Raw genomic sequence first — 21,656 nt, 5'->3', positions numbered from 1 at the left:
CCCTGGTGTGAGTGTGTTTGTGTCTACTGTATGTGTGCCCTGTGATGGACTAGTGTCCCATCTACGGTGAGTTCTGCCTTGTGCCCGTTGTTTGCCCAGATAGGCTCCAGCGCCAACCCTGTGCTGCTGCACCCTAAACAGGATGCCAGTCCAGCACAGGGTACAGGGCAGGGCTACCCCCAGGAGCAGGGTGCAGTCCACTGCGGGGCAGACAAAAGCACACTGGCATAATACAGAGGCACCATTTTATGAAGCCTGTGTGAGAGGAGAGTGGAAACACGTCCCAGTCCCAGACTGATCCAGGACACAGGTGATGTAAGCAGTAGAGCTAACCCACAACCCCGTTGTGCCTTCCTTTCCCACTATTTTATCATTTCATAATATGCAAACATAAAAAAAAATACCTTCTGGTATGCTGCTGTTCAGCAGTATGGGGTTCCCATACGACTTCAAGACATTCCCCTTATCGTCAAAGGATACCTTCAGGTATCCCAGATATTTCCCAAAGGCGTAGGCCTGGACCACAGGCACTTTACGACCATCATCGGAATCTACCATGAAGGGGTACGAGCCAGCTGGGACTTCCTTTGATGGGGGTTGACCTTTAAAAACAAAAAAAGGGAAAACAATAAAAGTCATTTTATCCTTTTTTTTATTATTAATCCTTACATAACATTGCATAGGTTTCAGTGTAAAATGAATACAACCATTATCTAACCACACTTAGATATTGATTGATTTTTACGTCTTTTTATACTATTACACAATTGTTAATGGCAGGTTTTAATTTTTTAAAGACAAATTTTGAAACAGCAATCAAGGCTAGTAATCAGTTATGTAATCTTCAAAATGAAGGAGGACCGCATACCCGCCCACGACAAGCCCACTTCATGGATTTCCACCATCGGCAATGTCTTCCAGGTACCGGTCCCTGAAAATGGGTTTCGCCGGGAGTTCCACAGCTTGTACAAGTCACTTTCCAGCCTACACTATGACTTAGTATATTAACAATTCCTTCCACTTATATAGCGCTTTTCTGGACACTCCACTCAAAGCGCTTTACAGGTAATGGGGACTCCGCTCCACCACCACCAGTGTGCAGCTCCACCTGGATGATGTGACAGCAGCCATAGTGCACCAGTACACTCCCCACACACCAGCTCTCAGTGGGGAGGAGAACAGAGTAATAAAGCCAATTCACAGATGGGGATTATGATCAGTGGATGCTGCACATTGCACATCCAGGTGGAGCTGCACACTGGTGGTTGTGGAGGAGAGTCCCCATTACCTGTAAAGCGCTTTGAGTGGAGTGTCCAGAAAAGCGCTATATAAGTGAAAGCAATTATTATTATCGGTAAGGGCCAATGGGAATTTTGGTCAGGATTACACCCCTACTCTCTTCAAGAAACACCCTGGGATGTTTAATGACCACAGAGAGTCAGGACCTCGGTTTTACGTCTCATCCAAAGGACAGCGTCTTTTTACACTCATGTGTCTGCATTAGGACCCACACAGACCGTAGGGTGAGCGTCCCCTACTGGCCCGACTAACACCTCTTCCAGCAGCAGCCTTAGTTTTTCCCAGGAGGTCTCCCATCCAGGTACTGGCCAGGCTCACACCTGCTTAGTTTCATTGTGCTTACAGTAATGAGCTGCGGTGTGATATGGCTGCTGGCTAAATTAGTACAATCAAATACATTAGCTACAGTATAGAGGGATACAAATTATTATTTGAATTAGATCAGAATGCTTGGTGTCTTTGAAGAGATCCTGACTCAGCTCCAGAGAGGCTGCCAGGGGTATTGTGAGCTGGGATGTTCTGTTGTGTTTTACAGTGGATGTCTTAATCTCTTGGCTTTATATCCATTTATCATTTTATGGCATACATCAAGTACATATGCCACCTACAACCTATGATTAATCATGGAGAACCCTCTATTATACCAACTCCTCTCTGTATGAAACAGACACGGACAGACTTAATCTTTCTTACATTATTAATCTTATTTTATTCTAAGATGTTTATGTTTTTAAACACTTCATTTTCTAAAAAACATCTTCCTGTACCCTTCCTGTTCTCCTTTCTCTCGGTTTGATATATGGTGAAAATAAAATACAGCAACATTATCTCCTAGATTCTGAATATTAAAAATTAAAACGCATGTACTATGGGTACAGTTTCGCTGAACTTTATTGTAAAATGTTATGCCAATATTTTTATGTATATTATGCTATGCCAATATTTTTGTCGGCTGGGTAGAAGAACGCTTCTTCGCTTCCTACACTGGCTATGTCCCTGACCTCTACAAATGATATATTGATGACTGCGTCAGTGCCGCCACATGCTCCAACGATCAGCTTGAGTTCTTCCTGCACCATTTCACCAACTTCCACCCTTCCCTCAAATATACGGTTACCATATCTTCCACTACTCTTCCGTTTCTAGACATCAACTTCTCTATCAACTACCCCCGACTGTCCACTTCAGTTTATTACAAACCCACGGATTCACACAGCTACCTCTTGTACAGCTCATTTCACCCCAACCACACTAAAAACTATCTTCCTTTTTCACAGTTCCTTAGGCTACGACGATTATGCAGCGATGACATCGACTTCGAGAACCAAGCCCTCGAAATGTACTCCTTTTTCATCAACAGAGGATACCCCAGCAGTGTGATTGACAGGGCTCTTGCCCGAGCCAAAAACACCCCCCGGACCATCAACCCGATCAGGAACTTGCGCAGTAACAACCGCATTCCTTTGGTGCTTCCTTACCACCCTAACACACTTCCTATCCCCAGGATAGGACCATTAACCACAACTTTTCCATCCTACAGGATGATCCCTCCATTGGGGCCCTCTTTTCTGATCGCCCTATCATCTCATATCGCCGACCACCTAATCTGCGTAACCTCCTTGTTCACAGCTCCCTTGACCACCCTCAACAACCATCCACACCAGGCACTTTCCCTTGCAACAGAGCTCGCTGTATCACCTGCAAGTACACATCCACACCACACTCATTCAAGGCCCCTCAGGACAATTCCGGATCACCCAGACAGCATCTTGTACCTCCAGCAACCTTATTAACTGTATCTCTTGCAGTAAATGCCCAGCCATCTACATTGGAGAAACAGGAAGGAGACTCGGAGACCGCTTCAGAGAACACGTCAGGGCTGTGAAGATTAAAGATCTCTCCAAGCCCATTGTTTCTCATTTCACCTCTGACAGCCAAGACCACTCTAATCCATCCGTCTGTGTTCTCAAAGACGGTTTTCCGAACTCATACATCAGAAAGACCACCGAAACTAAAATTATTCTGCAGCTGGGATCACACATTCTCCCTTCCCTTAACGACAGACTACTGTTCTTTTAAATTTTCTCCATTCATTGGAAGTTTCATTTCACACCTCTCTGCACCCATTCTGACTTCACACCTCTTGATTGGCCTCTCTTTCTGTCCCCTGCTCCCGCCTCTCACTCCTCCTCCCTCTCAACCTTTGTTCTCCCGCTACTTTACCTTTGCCTACTGCCCTGTCTCTCTCACACCTAAAGAAGGCTCCACGGCCGAAACGTTGTGTTCTCTTTCTTCTTTTTTTCAGCATGGAATAAACCTATTACTTGTTCCTTTATTGTAAAATAATTATTCATAAAATGATAATTAATGTATTTTCTTGTATCCTTACATTCATACAAACTAGCACAATGAAGATCAGTCCTGCTGATTATATTAGTTCTTTTACACAAAATGAGACAAAACTTCACAAATGGTATGAGAGTTGATCCTACACAGTCAAACTGATTTGCTTACATAAATATAAATTATATTGCACGAAAAACAAAACTGTTGAAATATGAAGTCAGAACACAAACTATTCTATGGCTCTAAGGAAATTCCTCTGTACACTGAAAGTTGTTGTACAGGGGCCAAGCAATATGTAATAATATAGCAATATGTGTAAAAATTAGCAGCTTTGATCACAAGATGAGGTTTATTCAATACCAACTACAAAAATGAATGAGAAGATGATAAATTACAACTTATGAAAACAGAGGTACAAATAAGAGGCCATTCAGGCTGCTAAAGACTATAATACATTAAACTATAGCAATGTAAAGGAACAAGTGATAGGTTTATTCCATGCTGAAAAGAGAAGAAAGAAAACACAAATATTTTGGCCGTGGAGCCTTCTTTAGGTGTGACCAAATGAAATGTTATGTTTTCTTTCTTCTCTTTTCAGCTTGGAATAAACCTATCACTTTTTCCTTTGCAGGCTAAGCATACTGATGCAGCTCCTCACCTGAACTACTATAGTAATGCAATCATCTCATAGTAGGCGCTTTTGTTAAAAAAACATTTTGCCTTTCTAAAGAAATGTGATGTTGCTGTTACCTGAATGATACACATACAGCTAATGTAATGTCAATGCCTTCTACATAAACTTAAGTGCACTTTCTCTCAAAGAATTCTGCTTGTTTAAAGCACTTCCAAGTTTTCACTTTGGGTGCCAAATTACCTTGGATGGCGTCATTGCTACTGTAAGTACTCCTTGTCGGCACACACAACATTCATACTTGAGTGCTTCCTCATTACCTAATGGACTCAATCCAAACTTAAATCTAAAACAATATATTTGCTCATGATTTCTTCGTGATCATAAACATTAATGCTTCCCCTGCCCAGTGCAGCTCTCTGTTGAAAACTATGTATCACAAGTAGGCCACTGCGTCAGCGTGTGGAGGCTGCAAAGGAACAAGTCAAGGTTTATTCCAGCTGAAAAGAGAAAAAAGGAAACACAACATTTCGGATATGGAGCCTTCTTTCTTTTCTGTAGAAGATGGTTAAGTTATTTATCCTTCTTTGCAATGAGGAACTCGTAACGTTTGGAGTTGAGGGATCTGATGAGGTTGGAAGAAGGCACCACAGCCGAAACATTATTTTCTTTTATTTTCAGCATAGAATAAACCTTTACTTGTTCCTTTGCAACAAATTATCACTACCAGCTCATCTAAACTGGACCAGATAAAAACAGACCACAGATGAGAGATTCACTGCTGTAATGCAAGCTGTACATCTGCAATTCATGCTCCGCGCCAGGCTGCAGATGCTCTCCTGTGGGATTCTGTTTCATTCCTCTTGTGCAGCCTGAACAAAGATGTGCCTCTTCACTGGCCTCACCACATGTTGTCCCAGTTCATCCTCAAGATACCCAAAATGGCTCATGTCTGATGTGTAGACTATGCACATAAGCGTCACATTCTCGCCTCTCATGAAAGCTGATATTACACAAGCAGCAACAGGATACGCCTGCAGGAAATGCGGCCACCAGGACTTGATAAATGTGACACCACAGAGTCAGGCTGGCATCACTAAAGGTATAGTTCTGTAGTACCTCCACACTTCATAAGCTTCACTTTGATTGGTCTGTTCCACATAACAATTACTGTACTGTTGTGCAAGTCCAAACTACACTTGTTGACATCCATCAGGGTGGTCCGCACAAAACCTTGATTCATAACCAAATTCAACAGAAGTGATTCAGTCCAGCCTCCACCACAAAGGCACTATAGACAACCACATGCTGGTTCCATTCTGTGTTTGTTTCTTCATTTTTACCAGGTTTGGCATTGAATGGGCTAAACCACCCTCTCAAATCAATGTTCTTTCTACTGTTTGAACAATTGATCAAAACAAACAATATGTTCAGCTGTCTGTTATGTTATAGATTGAGGCTCTCTGGTGGTCTAGATCTAGTCTTTCCATTTTTTTGCTAGCTTAAAATATTGTTCTAAAGCATCCAGGATTGACTTGACATAATTTGTCTGGTCTTCAGTGAGGTTCAGGCTATGTTGTTAACATGGCAGCATTCACTGCCCATCAATTGCCTTAGAGGGTCTGTCTGCACTTCTTCCAGTCCGTCTTCAAACCTTGTCCCTAGAATGATATCTTCAAACTCAACTGGGGTCCCAGTGTACACTAAGGTTACCACTCTTGGGGTGGATGCTGATTTCAGCTGTGTCGCCGGTGACTGACATTGACTGTAGGGTGAGGGTTAGACCACTTCTGAAATAATGACAGACAATGTACTGTGTTTACTGAAACGGTGTTGAATACAACAACGAACATGACAACATCCAGGCGAAAGATACCAACCTGAGCCGGAAGAGAGCAGACAGTGTACTAGTAACCCCCACCACAGTGCCTTTGAAATTGTTGAAACCATCCATGGGTGGCCTTGAACACCAGCTGTTTTTCTGCCTCCTCTGACACCTTTTCCTTCTTATCCCTATAAAAGCTAATGGCCTGTACCTGCTTGACAGCACAGCTTACTGGTGTATGTTTTTGGAGAAGATCCTCAAGCTACACAGCCAAATACCTCTGCATGTTTCACATAATTTCACATTTACTTCTCGTTATCTTGCATAAAAGCATGTTGAGCAGTTTTTATTATGCTGTCTTTTTTCTTGAAAATAGTCCTTCAAGGTTGAAGGTAGACACAATTTGTTTACGACATCAGGGGCACGTTCACCTTTTAAAATTTTCTTTAAAGGGACCTATTTTACTTCTAGCATAATGCTACTGCATTTTTTAAGTAAGCTGAGAGCTTGCGCTATTACTAGTGCTGCTTTTTCCCGTCATTGTTGAAAGGATGAGAGGAATATTTAAAGATTCTGACTGTTTTACAAAGCCAATTTGTAAGATGTTTAGCGAGAAATGCCCATTTGTCTTTTTAACTCTTACGCAAGACAGATTTTCCAGCAACTTGCATCCAGCTGACCTAATTAAGGGGAGAGTCAGTTTATGTTGATGATCATAAAAACTGTCAGATGTAAGTGTAGGGAGACATAAGGTGGGTGGATGCATAATGGAAACCCCCTGTATATATTGAAAAAAGTACCAATTCAGTTTTCAGGATTACATATTAGATGCTTGGACCTACTACCAATGACTGATACCCACAAGATGTTAGCAATCTAATTAACAGTCATCCGCATACCATTTGTCAGCAGGCCACAACAAAGACAAAAAATAAAATTTTTGAGATGACGTCAACCACATCCAACCACTGCATCTGGAAATAAGACCGTCATTATGACAGAAATAACGGACATTCTAGCTTAAGTGAGAAACATGTAGCAGTACAACAAGAGTCACCTTCTTAAACATTTGACTCACAATATTTTGAGTCATCTGGAAAGGCTGACTGTTTTTTTTAGATTAGCCACAGACCGGTATATGCAACCACTCGGCTAGCTGAAATAATGATAAGACATAAACCTCAATATCTTTCTCGTGTTTTGCTTCCTCCAAGCCAATGATGACCTTTTCATATTTGGAGAATACAATTATCCTGTCTACTGTACATAGATTTTGCATTTAACCACTTTAAAAGTCATTTGCCAAGTGTTCAGACTATCAGCGGTACGAGCAATACAAGAGGACTTTAGACAGCACTACCTGCTGCACCTTCGGAACACCTTGACAGGTTGACTCACCGTGCTGTACTTCCTCCCCTGTGTGCGACTGCAGGGTTTATATTGTAGCTGCAAGCTGCCATATAAAAAAAAACTCCACCGGCTCTTTCAGAATAGGTGGGTATAACAAACAGGACCAACAATTCCTTATTTAAAAGTATCCCACATATATTGTTTAAAATTTTGCATTTACTTGCTTAAAGACATTCATGACGTTAGATGAGATCGCCTTTAAATTTGGGCTGACTTTTAATTTTGCATTGTTTTTCCCAAAAGGAAGCTGTAAAGGAAGACATGCTGTCTTGTGATTGTGTTGCTCAATATTGTCTGCTTTTTAACTACAGTAAGTCCAGACATATTTGAGACCAAAAGTGTTTTATCACGCAACAGGATTCGCTCCAGGAATACTGACATATGCTGTATTAGTATGGTAGATTGTGATGGTATTGTTTCAGTGCATGTGCTATCTTTATACTGGGGCGTTGTATAGGGTTTTAGAGGGATTCAAGTAAATTGAAGAAGCAGAGTACACAAAATACTATGTACAAAATACAATATTTACTTAATTATACTGACACTAATACAAATGCAATTTATAGAACTGAAATGATTGTTGATTTGATCAAAATTGTTACATTCAACAAACAAGCTACAGTACAAACGAGTAGAAGGAAACATGGACATTTTCAGAATGACTGAACTCAGAAAATTCTCAAACTGAAAGCAGGAAACCAAGGTAACCTATGCAGATGAACTGAGATCTGGTGAACTGGTGGAAAACAGAGTAGCAGCAAGGGAAGAGGGCTGAAAAAGTGCAATGTATTACATACACACACTAAATCCAAAATGATACGCTCTTGAGACAGCAAGAACTTCTAATATCTCCTGTGTTGTTCTTCTAATATCTCCTGTGTTGTAAGTTCAAGTTCACGTTTATTTGTCAGTCCAGCCATATACAAGTATACAGTGGAACGAAATATCGTTCCTCCTGGTCCATGGTGCAGATACAGACAGGACACTGACATAGACATTGTAGACAGGATACACACAGTGAAAAGTGCAGATAGTGCAAATTACAAGGTACAGTAAATACATAATACAATATACAAAACACACTGGGGGGATTTAAACCCTGTTTCTGGAACTGGAGTGGGTGCAAGTAGATTCCAGGGTGTTGAGGAGCCTGACAGCCTGAAGGTAGAAGCTGTTCCAGAGTCTGGTGGAGCTGGCCCACACCCTGCGGTATCTTTTCCCAGAGGGTAGGTGGGCAAAAAGTTTATGGGAGGGGGGGGAGGGGTCATCTACTATACTGGAAGCCCTGTGTACCCAGCGTTCCTGATAGGTGACAGAAATGGAAGGCACGGAGGCTCCAATGATCTTTTCAGCTGTTTCCACAGTTTGTTGCAGGGTCTTGTGGTCTGAAGCGCTGCAATTCCCCAACCAGACAGTGAAACAGCTGGTCAAGGAGCTCTCAGCGGTAAAATTATTTCTGTTGTGTGGTGCTCTGAAATATCACAGATAAGATATATCACACCCTCTCATGATAACCGGGCTTCTAGGAAATATGCTACAGTAAACATTACCTATCAAAAACACAAGAACAGCCACATATTATTTTCTGCAGCGCATTTTCATGGGCGACAGCTTGTCTGGTGGTCATGTCATCAGTGCTTAGAGTGTTAGTGCTGTAGATTGGAAGGGAACGTGGTAACGTAATCTTTTTGTTTACCAAACATGTTTTTTCAGTGGTTTTAAAATACTGGATACAGCACACGTTTAATGATTTGCAATATTCTCAGAGAACAGAGAATGTTGCAAGCTTTGTTGCTTCACTAGGCTGTCTGTTTCTCCAGATTAGGGAGTTTCCCCCTTTGTTGTTTTAACCTAAAGTACTTAAACTAAAGTAATGACGAGAGCATGATGGAATCAGTTTTGTGGTTGAAGAAATAACCACAGACAGGAACACGGTCAATTCTATATAGTTATGGGAATGATGTAAGACAGGGAAGAATGATCCCCACGCATGTTTTCATGGAAACGTGCATGGTGCAGCTTTTAAACAATTTCAGTCAAACCACGTCTGGTCATATGTCTTGCTGTATCAGGTGACACTTGGTTTATTGTGCTGGGCAGGGTAATTCGATTTTCTTGTCTTTACAGCAAAAACAACACAAGAACTGTATGCAAAGCTAATTGTTTCTTTAAGTCTGCTTGACATCAAAAACACGCAAGAAACAACACTCCTCCCTAGCAGATGTGTCTCAAGTCAAGTTAAAACACTTGGAAGCCTTTCACATGTTGCAGGTAATCCTGCTTATTACGTTTCTCCTGGTCTTCTAGCATTTTGTTAGCGATCAATATCAACTGTTAAGCAAAACCTAAAAAAATACAGCAGACTACACCACTACATCAATCTCCCCTTTCCCTTAGTATTACTAACATCCTCTGACATTTTTGCTTTACCACACTCTGAAGGTAGAACATAATAACCTGATAAGAATGGTCTTTATTCTCTACTCTTCAGATACACAAAGCATTTTTCATTCCTCACAGAAACACCCACTATGCTATAGACAGTGTTAAAGAACTGTGTGATTTGCCTGCCTAGTTGAAAAATGCTATACTAGTAACAGCCAGTAACAGTTTTGACATAAGAACACACTTATGAACTAATATAGTTATAAATAAACTATTCATAAACTACTAAACACATTAAAAACTAGTAACAGTTTTAATATAAGAACACAAGAACAGTTATTAACAGGAGGAAGCCATTCAGTCTATGCAGCTCGTGCACTGGTTAGTATTTATTTGAGTCGAGGATCTTGTTCAGATGTCTCTCGAATGAAGCTGGGGTATCGGCTTCAACAACATGGTTTGGTAACTAGCTTCATACTCTCACAAATCTCTGGGTAAGGAAGAGCCTCCTTTTTCAATTTTATATGCAGTTCCACATAGGGGTGGGCGGTATAACCAGTATAGATGGTAAACTGTGCCACGATATGAATCAGATTTTGATGTTTACAGATTGCGCCGCCAGCATCGTCGCAAAACGGGGTTGGGAAATCTTTACTATTGACCCGTCACAGTTTCAAATTCTGCCGTTTTTTTAACTCCAATTATATAATTCTGAAAATGTTCATCTTGCTGATATTTGGAAATCTGATAGGTTCAGAATCATTGATCTTCAGTGGTTCAGACGTCCGGGTTATCTGAGGTAATTGCGGCCAATAAAAACAGGCGGGCGTCCTCTTCCATTTTGCGTGAAAACAAACGCACGTGTTCGGTGCGGCCGTCTGCAAACACACATACGCGGAGAAATGGAGAGAGGCACCGTTAGCGAGACGGGAACAAGCGACTAAATTGTTGAAAAGGAGGGTGCTTCATCGGTTGTTGGGAAATGGTTTGAAATTAAAAAGTCGTACCACGAGGAGAAAACGGTTATCTGCTAACGAGCTCGGGCGACGATTTTAGCCAGAGGCATTAATACAAGCAACCTCTTCTAAGATCACTTTGTTGGCCATGTACAATTTCTTGCATTAGGAATTTAGTCTTTTTCACATACCCCAAGACACACAGACAGGGAGAGAAGCTTGGGGTCAGAGAGCAGGGTCAGCCATTTATATGGTGCTCCTGAAGCAGCTGGGGTTAAGGGCCTTGCTCAGGGGCCCAACAGACAATGATGAGAGGGCCTACAGGGAGGAGGTCAATCTCCTTACAATGTGGTGTGATGACAACAACCTCACCCTCAACGCCAGCAAAACCAAGGAGCTGATCGTTGATTTCAGGAAACTGCAAACCGGACATGCCCAGTTTCAATGTGTGTTTGGGTTTTTGGTAAGAAAGAAGGCACTGTGAGGTTCAGATCGTAGGTGAGACATGAGGTGAGAGTGAGAGAGGCTGGGAGTTTAATAGTTTGATAGTGCGGGGGTAAAAACTGTCTCTGAGTCTGGTAGTCGGAGGTAAAAACATGCATACCATACATGTCAAAAGCTCACTCTCCATAATTTCTATCCCTTCATTTCATTCTGTTGATGCATGTTTTTGCACATAACCTGTTACCTTTTTGCTGTTTTGCACATTGCCTGTTGTTGTTTTTGCACATTGCCTGTTGTCTCTGTCTTTCTTTTGTTATACAATTGTGTTGTTGTTGTTGTTGTTGTTGTTTTTTCTTTGTACTACTTATGTCTGAGAGCTAGCTAAATAGCATTTTGTTATACCATATACCTGTATATGAGTATAATAACAATAAACTTGAGCTTGGTTCCTCTGCCGGCTGTGGGATACAAACTGGCAACCTTCCTGGTGGAAGCACGGATCCTTAGCCAGAGAGCCACCGCACCTAAGGGCTTAGAGATGAAACATGTACGCGAGTATGAGGAAAGTATGAGAATACGCCCCGAATCAAGATCTAGTGTCGGTGTGAAAAGAAAAGCCACAATGCAGACATTGCTGCCTGAGTCATTACCTAGTCGTTGTCCTTATGACAAGAAAAGCCAGCGGTGGAAGGACATTACACACGCCATAACGGTGTACCTGTTGTGATGGAAAGTTACTGAGAAAAAGTGCTTTATCCTAAAAATGTTGTTTACGGGCAGAGCTGTGTTGCAGAAGCAGCTGGATTCTCAGAACAAAGTGTGATAGCACCCAGCTCGTCAAGGGCATGGGACGTTTTAATAATGTTTATCTCTGCTGCTTGAAAAAGGGAGTATGAGAAACTATTTGTATAACTGCTCTTCTTTGCGTAAAGCAAAAACCTATAAGGAATGGAAAATGACTGCTTCGCCTGTCCTTGAAGTGTTGCATCAGCTTAAAAAACATATAAAATAAGGGCTCTCCCTGCTTGCTTTGGAATCAACCTTCACTTCTCTGCACAGACAGGTGATTGCAATATGAATAAAGACCTTACTGAGTGAATGAGATCACCTCTCCTAGCTCTTCTTTGATATAACTCCACAACACTGTGTAAGGACATGGTGCCCATCCCAAACCACTGAGAGAGATGGCTGTAAGCCAAACTGCAAATTTTTACATTAAGCAGCTGTTTGAATAGTTGAGGAGTTATTACTTTAATACTTGAATATTTTTAAAACTTATTTTATTTTGTTTTAAGAAGCATTACATATTTAAGTTTGAAAGAATTTTATTTGAAGTATTACATATTTACTTATTTAATTCATGTTCATAAGTTAATTGCATTGTTTCAGTTCTGCAAAAAAAAAAATGTTATTTAAATGTTTGACTTCTACTTTAGTTCAATGTGAAATATCAAAAATACTAAAGGAACAACACGGTAGCTAACCAACAGTTAATAATAACCTACTAGTTAACTCTACCCAATACAAACTTACTATCCAAGTCTTGTACTCCTTTTAAAGCATGTTCTATTGAAATTATGAGAAAAAATCTATATCGTGATATATATCGTTACCGTTCAAAATTAAAATTATACCGTGATAAAAATTTTAAGCCATATCGCCCAGTCCTAGTTCCACATAGTTTTCACTTGCTCTCTTTGGTTCATTTTTCACTGCTCATTCTGAATCCACTACGTTGACTTTGCCTCTCGAGGATTTTGATACGGTATTTATTATTATTATTATTATTATTGGCAGACATTCTGTCCTGTTGTAAATGTCTCTAGCTCGCATTCCTGACGAACCAAACAGCTGGCTGGCAGATTCCCTGCTTGGTAGGTTGCAAACCTACTCTGCCCTCTATCAGTTTTTATTTATTTCTCTTCTCCTTTCTTCTGCTGTTGCAAACACTGATTGGGAGAACTCTTACTGTCATAAGAACAGAAGAGTTCAACAAAGATAACTCTACCCTGGTTAGTAGTTTGTAGTTCACTTACCCCAGGATCACATCCAGCTCTTTCTTAAACAAAGCCAGGATATCGGCTTCAAAAACTTGGTTGGGAGCTTGTTCAAGTCTCCTCCAGCCCTTTGGATAAATACGCATCTACTGCTATAGGTTTTAAATGCACTTCTACTGTCACTCATAAGAATCAATTCAAAGAAATGCTAGACAAAAGGTTCAAGGTGCAAGTCAGTATATTTGCAATAAAAAATGGCAAAGTTTGCGTCAGAGACTAATATTGAACCAAATGGTTGTAACATCAGAGAAAATTTCTTCTGTAAAATGTACCTCTTGGCAAATGAAATATCTGGGTATACCATCATAGTGCGACAGAAAAACACTTTTCTAAAAAAAAAAAACAATAGTCCTGAAACATACTGTAACGCTACAGGGTTCAGGCAGGCGCCCTTGGCGTTGCCACTTACAGTCAGCCCCACACCGTCAGGGACGCGAACCCAAGCCGCTGGTGTCACTCAACAGGGACTCAGCTTGTTGAGCTAAAGGGAGATCTCCCCCCAGCCCAGCGGCTGTGGTCCTGCTGTCACAGGGAAGGGCGGTGACCTCACCTGCTCTGGTAAGCCGGCTCTTACACAGTGCCTGTCCCCCGTAAGCGTTACGCTCTCCCCCGCTTAACTCGCCGTCCCCGCCGAAGGGCTATCCCACCCCGCTCTGACACCAATGTAACGCAACGGGGTTCAGGTGGGCACCCTCACCTGCTGCCACATCAGGTCGGCCCTCCAGCGCCGGGGATCTCTCTTTAGCTCACCAAGCTGGGTCCCTGTTGAATGACGCCAGAGGCCCGGGTTCGCGTCCCCCACGGTGCGGGGCCGACCTGTGTAGGCAGCAGGCAAGGGCGCCCACCTGAACCCCGTTGCGTTACAATACTAAATAAAATAAAACTGAACAGTTAGAGACAATAAGTAGTGCCAATTGTTGTTAGAAGTTAACAGATGTTTGCTTTTGAAAAAAAAATGGTACTGCAAAAACTAAATCTCTAAATTTCCAGTGGTGACTATCTTACAACAGCTTTAAGATTATAAAATTAAACACAGCATTTAGAAGGCACGTCTTCAACCACAAAATCCTCAACATTTCCAGTGAATCATATGCCTGTGTTAGCCCATTTACGCCAGCCTATTTAATGCTGCTTCACACTCTCCGCTGTTTTCAGTATTAGGGTTTTTCCTGGCTAGAGCTACTCCGATTCTCGTTAATACTAACTACTTGGTTTTCGGTTTCCTTCTCCATCTACGTCTCCTGGTTTCGGTTTTGCTACTTTAGTTCTTGTTCTGGTTTCGACTCTCGGCTTCCTCACAGCTTACGGCTGCGCCTTTGGTTTTTGTACTTTTGCGCCGGCTAGTTTATCTTCGGCTTTTGGACCTCGGATTGTTCTTTCAATTACGCCTTTGGAGATGGCCCTGGTTTTCTGCACGGGGTCCTCACCACTATTTCCTAACAGCCTGTCAGTTTCAAAATTAGTGTCTTCTCAAAACGCATAATTGAAAAAATTGTCCCATTTTAAGATGACATTCTTTAAGAACAAAAGATATTGGTGGTACCGCAAACATTGAAACAATCTTAGATCAACTCTCAGTCATCCCAGTACACTCTTATCCCAGCTGTTTAACTTGCCATTCATATGCTATTTTTCAAGACATTTTACAATAGTTCTCCTCTATAAATACGTGATTAGCTATAGTTCTGTACAAGCTTTATATATAAAGGCAATTCCAAGTCTTTACTTCAAAGCTAATACTGTCACACATTCAGACTGATATACAATCCGATATGCTGCACACAATGGGATGTGTTTAAGGACACATCGAAGGATACTGCAGTGTCGCAGTATATTTCTTGGTGAGTGGACTCAATAATTCCTACCAAAAGTGGTATTGGTAACTGGGATATTTCCCAATATACTTGGAGTAACCAGGAGCCTCAATCGAGTACTCCTAGAAAAAGAAACTTGTTTCTTTCTCAAGGGGACACAGAGCTCAGGACAGTAGAACAGAAAAAGATGAAAGGGGAGATCAGTACAAGAATAAAATAGAGAATACCAGTGCCATGGGTGATACCAGGATGGCAGGGCAGTGCATTAAATCATTGGTCAGTTTATCTCAGAAATGTAATGGTAATACCAAACCTGTGTTTAATGGCATGGATGAGCAACACCTGGGAAATGATATACATATATTTATTATCCATTTTGAATTGAAACCCACAATACTGTTTTCACAGTATCCAAAGAGTGTATTAAAACTACATTCTAGTTCTAATGTAGTTAACACACACCATGCCTGAAGTGCAAAGTGAAGTGAAGTGCACCTGGGTGAGGTACAGATGCCATGATGTGCCATCAGCCACACTGCTGTCAAGCCCCACACTCTCTCTCGCCAATGCCGTTACATTCCCAAACCCACTGTTTCACCATCTCATTCCCAACATCACATTCCCACAGGCACCAGATTCCACAGATTCTCACTCCTGGACCAATTGTCCAACCACATCCCTCTCCCTTCGGTATTTAAAGTTCCCTCACGCACCAGCCCATGCTCACTATTGAGAAGCCTCCCGTAGTATTCTCTTGTGTGCGTTTCAACCCTTTTGACTGATCTCCTGGTTCCTAATCTTTACTCCTGCCTTTTTCGACCACTCTCTTTTTCGGATTGTCTTTCTTGGATCTCCCTGGTTACTGGACTCATTGCTTCTCCGATCGACCAAGCCCCTGGATTATGTGTTTCAGATTATTGTCCCTGTGCTGCTCCACATTCTGCAGGATTCATGGTTACGCATAAGGATCCTCCTATTCTACCTATCGGTTCCCTGACAACTACATTTCACATCAGGTAGAGAAGAGAGAAATTACTTCGCCAGTTGAATTAAAGGGAAAAATGTAGATAGGACAGATTGTGCTAGCTCAGACTGGAGTTTACCCAGGGCTCCGAGCTTAAGACACTGGTACAAACAGAGCCACTGAACATACTCAGGGTCACAACTTAAATGTCTCATCTGAAGAATGGCATCTTTGAAGAATGGCACATTTTTGAAGAAGTGGCACCTAATGCTACTATACATTGTTTGTAGAAATCCTGGACCAGAGGGAAGACTGGGACACATTAGTCCAACTACATTTGTTACATCAGCAGATTGAAAAACTCCCTTCCCTGTATTGACCACATGATTCTGGGATCCGACATGTTCGGGTGAGATCTTGCATTGACTGCTGTCAATGTGAGCATATGTACTTTCTATTCTATCCTTGGGAATGCTCTCTTTCATCAGTAATTATCAGTCAGTAATTAGTCTCAGTAGTCAGTAATTACATCAGAAATTATAAGAGGTAATCTTAAATCTGTCATTCTCATGACATTTGCAGAATTAGCTATAGCTGCTTAACCACAGTGACAGAGTAGTTAAACTTGGATTTCAACCTAGAATGTGTGTGCATCAGGTCTGTTGCCCTGGTTAAAGGCCTTACCTAGATGAGTCATTTCACAGTACTGTTAAACTCAGTGAGCCTGTCTGCATGTAAGAACTGGTCTCTAATTCATCACTTACTGTGTTACTGGTCTTTGTTTTTGCATCAGGAGAAATATCGACGTTTATTTGAACCTGAACCTTTTGGTTTCTGTAAAAGAACTAGAAAATGCCAACCAAGAAAACCGAAACGAAAAGTGGAATGCGGACCATACCTGTGTACAGGAATGTGTTTGTGTGTCCCCCAACAACCACGTCGATCCCCTTCACTTTCTTGGCGATCATTTTGTCCGTCTCAAATCCAGAATGCCCCAGAGCGATGATTTTATTAATTCCCAGTGTTGTTAACTTGTCCACCTGTACTTGCAGGGCTTGAATTTCATCTTCAAAAACTAAATGGGGACCTTCGGGAACAGACACAAATATAAAACTTCACTTTTCCTGAACAGTTATCTTTGTCATCTCTGAAGAAGCAGATAGCAATTAAAATAATATCTTTTTTTCATATCTTTTTGTAAAAAGGGATTCCTCTCACTGTTCTATTTAATGTTCCACATTGGTTTTTGTAACAAAGCCACCAAGGGCCAACTTTAGAAGTTTCTCAATTGAACATTAACAAATAACTTCAATACATACCTTAAAACTCCCACATGCAACACTTTTTTTATATGCAGGACTTTTCAGACTTAATGCAAACTTTAAGTATTTCTTTTTCTGAAGTTTGCCTTTTCCCTAACGACTCAATACCAAATGGGGTTACAAAATTTAGTGTAACGTATGCAACAGTACGTCACATATCTCATGGCTAATGTATTAGTCCTATGTTTGCTGTACCCCTTCACTACATGGCAGACTGATACCCTGTTCACCCCCCATTCTTCATTTTTAGAAAATAAAATGCACTAATTGCAGTAACAGCAACATCACATGTAGTAAGCACTGTACTGGAAGGCACAATGGCAATGATCTGTTCTGCTGGTGTAAACAAAACTGGATGGAACAACCCACAAAGGACTGTGTTTAGGTAAACATTCTGTCATTCTGTCTAATGGGCTCACAACAGCTACAAAAGAAATGAATGAATTCATGTTCACCTGGTTGCGACAATGCTGGTGTTTCCTTTGAGGTATATCCCACAATTGCCACTTTTTCAGACTCAACATTAAGTATCACATAGGGCAAGTAATATCCACTTATTTTTGAAGCTAACGTTGCATCTGGCTGAATATTAGCACTCAATACTTTGCAGGTCACATTCTTCAGAAAAGGGTCGATTAATCCTTCTGGTCCATTGTCAAATTCATGGTTTCCCAAAGCCTAACAGTTAATTGGAAGAGCAAGAACAACAACAATAAAAACTTCATAACAATAATCTCATACCTCGGCTTTCTTAATATAGGATCTACAGGTTGAAAATAACAGATTATTTGAAATGTGCAATTTTAAACAAAGTTAATGAATTCTTAAATCAATGCATCAAACTTCACCCTCATTTGCACTTAATTCATATAGATTACAGGTGCTTAAATGCCCAATCCCCAGTTGTACAGTTTTGGAAATGGATTATACTCCAGGCCACGGCATTTTTATCACAGGACATTAAAAAGAAAGCACGGAAATTTGCTCCCAAAACTGCTGCCAAAAGTTAATTTACCAATATAAGAGAAAACTTGTAAACTGAAAAAATCTTGGAGCAGGTTCTGGGAAAGTCAGCTCTCCAGTTAAAACTCAAACAGCACTGTCCTTTCCATGATTTCCCAGAGGGTCTTTCTCATTGTTCCCATCTGTAAACGCATTTGTATAAATCTACCCACGCTCTTTATACTGTATACACTGGAATAGAGTAGTAATCTCCTCCAGCACATGACCTGACTCATGTTTCCCACCTATGGGAGCCAGACCTCTCACCCCAAAAGCAGCACAGGCACCAGTGGAAACTCACACTGGAGAAGGCTCAGATGTAAACACAGAGCGGTCGACTTGCAGATGTAACCATTTCTAACCAGTTCCGATCCCGCAAATCCCCGAGTTCTGATCGGCTCAGAAATTCCCAGGCGTCCCAGCATCTCGTGTAAGGGCACGCGCTCACCGTCCACAGTGTGTGACGGAGCGCGAGCCGGACCCCTGCAGCTCCCGCACAGTGTCTGTGTCTCACAGAGACCACAGCGCGACTCTCATTATGGGTTTTTTTCTATGCACAAATTAGATATTACAATACAGGGTATATTCACACTTACTTATGGAAGCCTGTAAAGCAACAAGGGAATAAACATAAACAAAAATAACTGCCTAAAAGATAGTTATTTTACTGCAATACCTTTTTACCTTTTACATGTAACAATATTTTTCATTCGGCAACCACAGTTCTATTTCACTTGAGCAGCGCGTCACTCAGAATCATCTTCAGCACCGGTACAGGAGTCCTAATAAAATGTCCTATCGTGATCATCTACAGCAGTTCAAAGCTCAGCTGTTTTTTTTTTAATGATAATCTTCTGCTGTTGTCTAGACATCTTCTTTTGTTGTGTTTAGAGGTAGATTTCGCAAAACCATACATTTTCCATAATTAGCTTTCGGCAGCGTAGCTGTGTTCTAACATCTTGTTATTTTTTCAGTTTTAAGACTGATTTAAGAGCAGAAAACAGACCGAAGCGTCTCGTCGCTAAAGGTATATTGACTTTATAAGAGTTTGTGTTTAGATGTTTCTCTCTTTCTCGGGCTCTTTCTTTAGCTGCAATCCGCTAACTTAGTTTTGTACAAGTCCACATTTGTGTCCTTTAAATACATCAAAATAAAACAGTATATTAATTTTGATCAGCTTCTGTTCTTAGTATTCAGGTCTGTAAAATCGTTCACAGCAGAAAAATCACATACAGCACATTAAAATGCCCTAAAACCCAGTAAGACGCATGGAAAAGTCTGATTTAAAATGCAGTACAATTAAATTTTATTCATTCCACTATCAGTCTCAGAGAGACTAGTATTCACTACACTGCCTTCCTGGTCGTCATTTTTACTTTCTATGATTCAACTAATTTGACTACTGATACTATAAATGCTGAAAACTGGTGATGATGCAAACAGCTTTGTGATATCGTTACGCATTAAAATAGTCATAATATACTCAGTATTTTATTTTTCTCACAAAAAAAGCGTTATGAAATGTGGAAGGCTTAACTTTCTCACCATCGCATCGTATTTCAGCAAGTTCATAAAATGAGCCGCTTCTGCTCCTTTGTAGAAGTTGAACCACACGGTGCCCTGATACTGGTCGCCTGCATCCAGCAGCAGCACGTTCTGCCCCGTTTTCCTGATCTCGGCGATTTTGGTAAAGCGCCGGGCCACCCCAGCGTAGCACTTTCGCCGGTCGCCGGTACAAGCCCCCGAGTCCACGCTCGTCTCCTCCACCCTGGCGTGCACGTCGTTGGTGTGAAGCAGGGTGAGCTCGAACCCAGCCACGGCGCGCAGGCAGCCGGCTGCGGCCAGGAAAACGCAAACTAAAGGGGCAAACCGCCGCTGTCCTGCCGACTTTCCCATCCCAGTGCTAGTAATCGGGCATTTCGCGCAGAATGGACGCTCTATGAGTCGTCGACTTTAAAAACCAAACCGGCTGCGCAAAAAGTAGGCGTCGGCAGAGAAAAAGGGGCCGCGGGACGCGCGGGTTTACCGGGTGCTTTCTCTTAAGCGCTGTGAATGACAAGTCGCAATAGCTGTGTCGAGCCTGTAAAAGCAGTACGAAGGTCGTTGCTTTTAAATACCACAGGGACATAGAAATGTGGTCAAGTGATAAAACACTCGTGTGCATCACTCGGAACACGTGCACTATAAATGCAGGCGTCTGCACAGCGCACGCGACTTCCTAGTGTTTTTAAAGTTAATGCGTCATGTGTCAGGACTCCCCTGTCGGACCGTGTAACTCCCCCACATTACATCTGGGGCAAACATTATAAATCATTGTAATTGCTTAGGTATATGTAAACAACGCCGGTAGAGAATTCCTTCTCCCACACATAGTTCTAAAGTAGTGTTCAAGAGGGTTTGACGGACGTGAGTTAATATTCAGTATATCATAGCGTCCTCGAAATATGTTTAGATAATAAAGCTTTTAATTATTTAGGACTTGTAGAACTTTGATAACGAGTAGGACCAAAAAGATGCGTAATCTTTGATTTTTCTCATTTCAATTTTATCCTGAGAAAGTACTTTATGAAATTTATGACAGAATATTTTTTTCCTCACAGTTTTCTACCAAAAATCACTCAAGAAAGGTTGTACCCATTGACTGGAAAATTGCTAAAGTAGCACCCATCCAAAAACAGGAAGACAGAACTGAATGTAGCAATTATAGTCCAAGTCTTACTTCTGTCACATCTAAAGTTACAGAAGCAAGAAGAAGTAAGATTAATTCGAAAAGATTTAGAAGAAATTCAGGAATGGGCAGATGATTTTTAATGTTGACAAGTGCAGCCTTTTCATGCAAATATGAGAGACATAGTGTCACAGTGAGGTGACCCCTCAAACAAGAATTATTACCTGCCTCCTATACGACTACGCCACCTAGCAATAATAACATCACTTTATTAACCCTTTACAATTTTTCACATTAGGAATGATCTTTTCACATACCCCAGCTTGCTCTCCATGAGACAAACAGGGAGAGAAGCTTGGGGTCAGAGCACAGGGTCAGACATTGTGCAGCACCCCTGGAGCAGTTGGGGTTAAGGGCCTTGCTCAGGGGCCCAACAGAGTAGGACTCCTCTGCCAGCTGCAGGATTTAAACCAGTAACCTACAGCCACAGACGTAGATCCTTAGCCACAGAGCCACCGCTCCACACACACAGC

General features: G+C 41.5%; 1 protein-coding gene across 1 annotated transcript in view; it reads right to left on the bottom strand.

Annotated features, from left to right (window-relative positions):
- Nucleotides 1–20,651, bottom strand: part of nt5e (5'-nucleotidase, ecto (CD73)) — a 34,309-nt gene extending 13,658 nt beyond the window's left edge. The window contains exons 1-4 of the mRNA XM_088626708.1: nucleotides 20,001–20,651; nucleotides 17,909–18,131; nucleotides 17,030–17,218; nucleotides 405–602 (exon numbers count right to left, since the gene is read on the bottom strand). Of these exons, the coding sequence (XP_088482834.1) occupies nucleotides 405–602; nucleotides 17,030–17,218; nucleotides 17,909–18,131; nucleotides 20,001–20,351 (961 nt within the window). The 5' untranslated portion in view covers nucleotides 20,352–20,651. The remainder of the gene's footprint in view (nucleotides 1–404; nucleotides 603–17,029; nucleotides 17,219–17,908; nucleotides 18,132–20,000) is intronic.
- Nucleotides 20,652–21,656: the final 1,005 nt, after the last annotated feature.

The sequence above is a fragment of the Lepisosteus platostomus genome, chromosome 3, assembly GCF_059453375.1.
Source record: "Lepisosteus platostomus isolate fLepPlt1 chromosome 3, fLepPlt1.hap1, whole genome shotgun sequence".
NCBI classification, from domain to species: Eukaryota; Metazoa; Chordata; class Actinopteri; order Semionotiformes; family Lepisosteidae; genus Lepisosteus; species Lepisosteus platostomus.
This window is presented reverse-complemented; position numbering and strand designations above follow the sequence as displayed.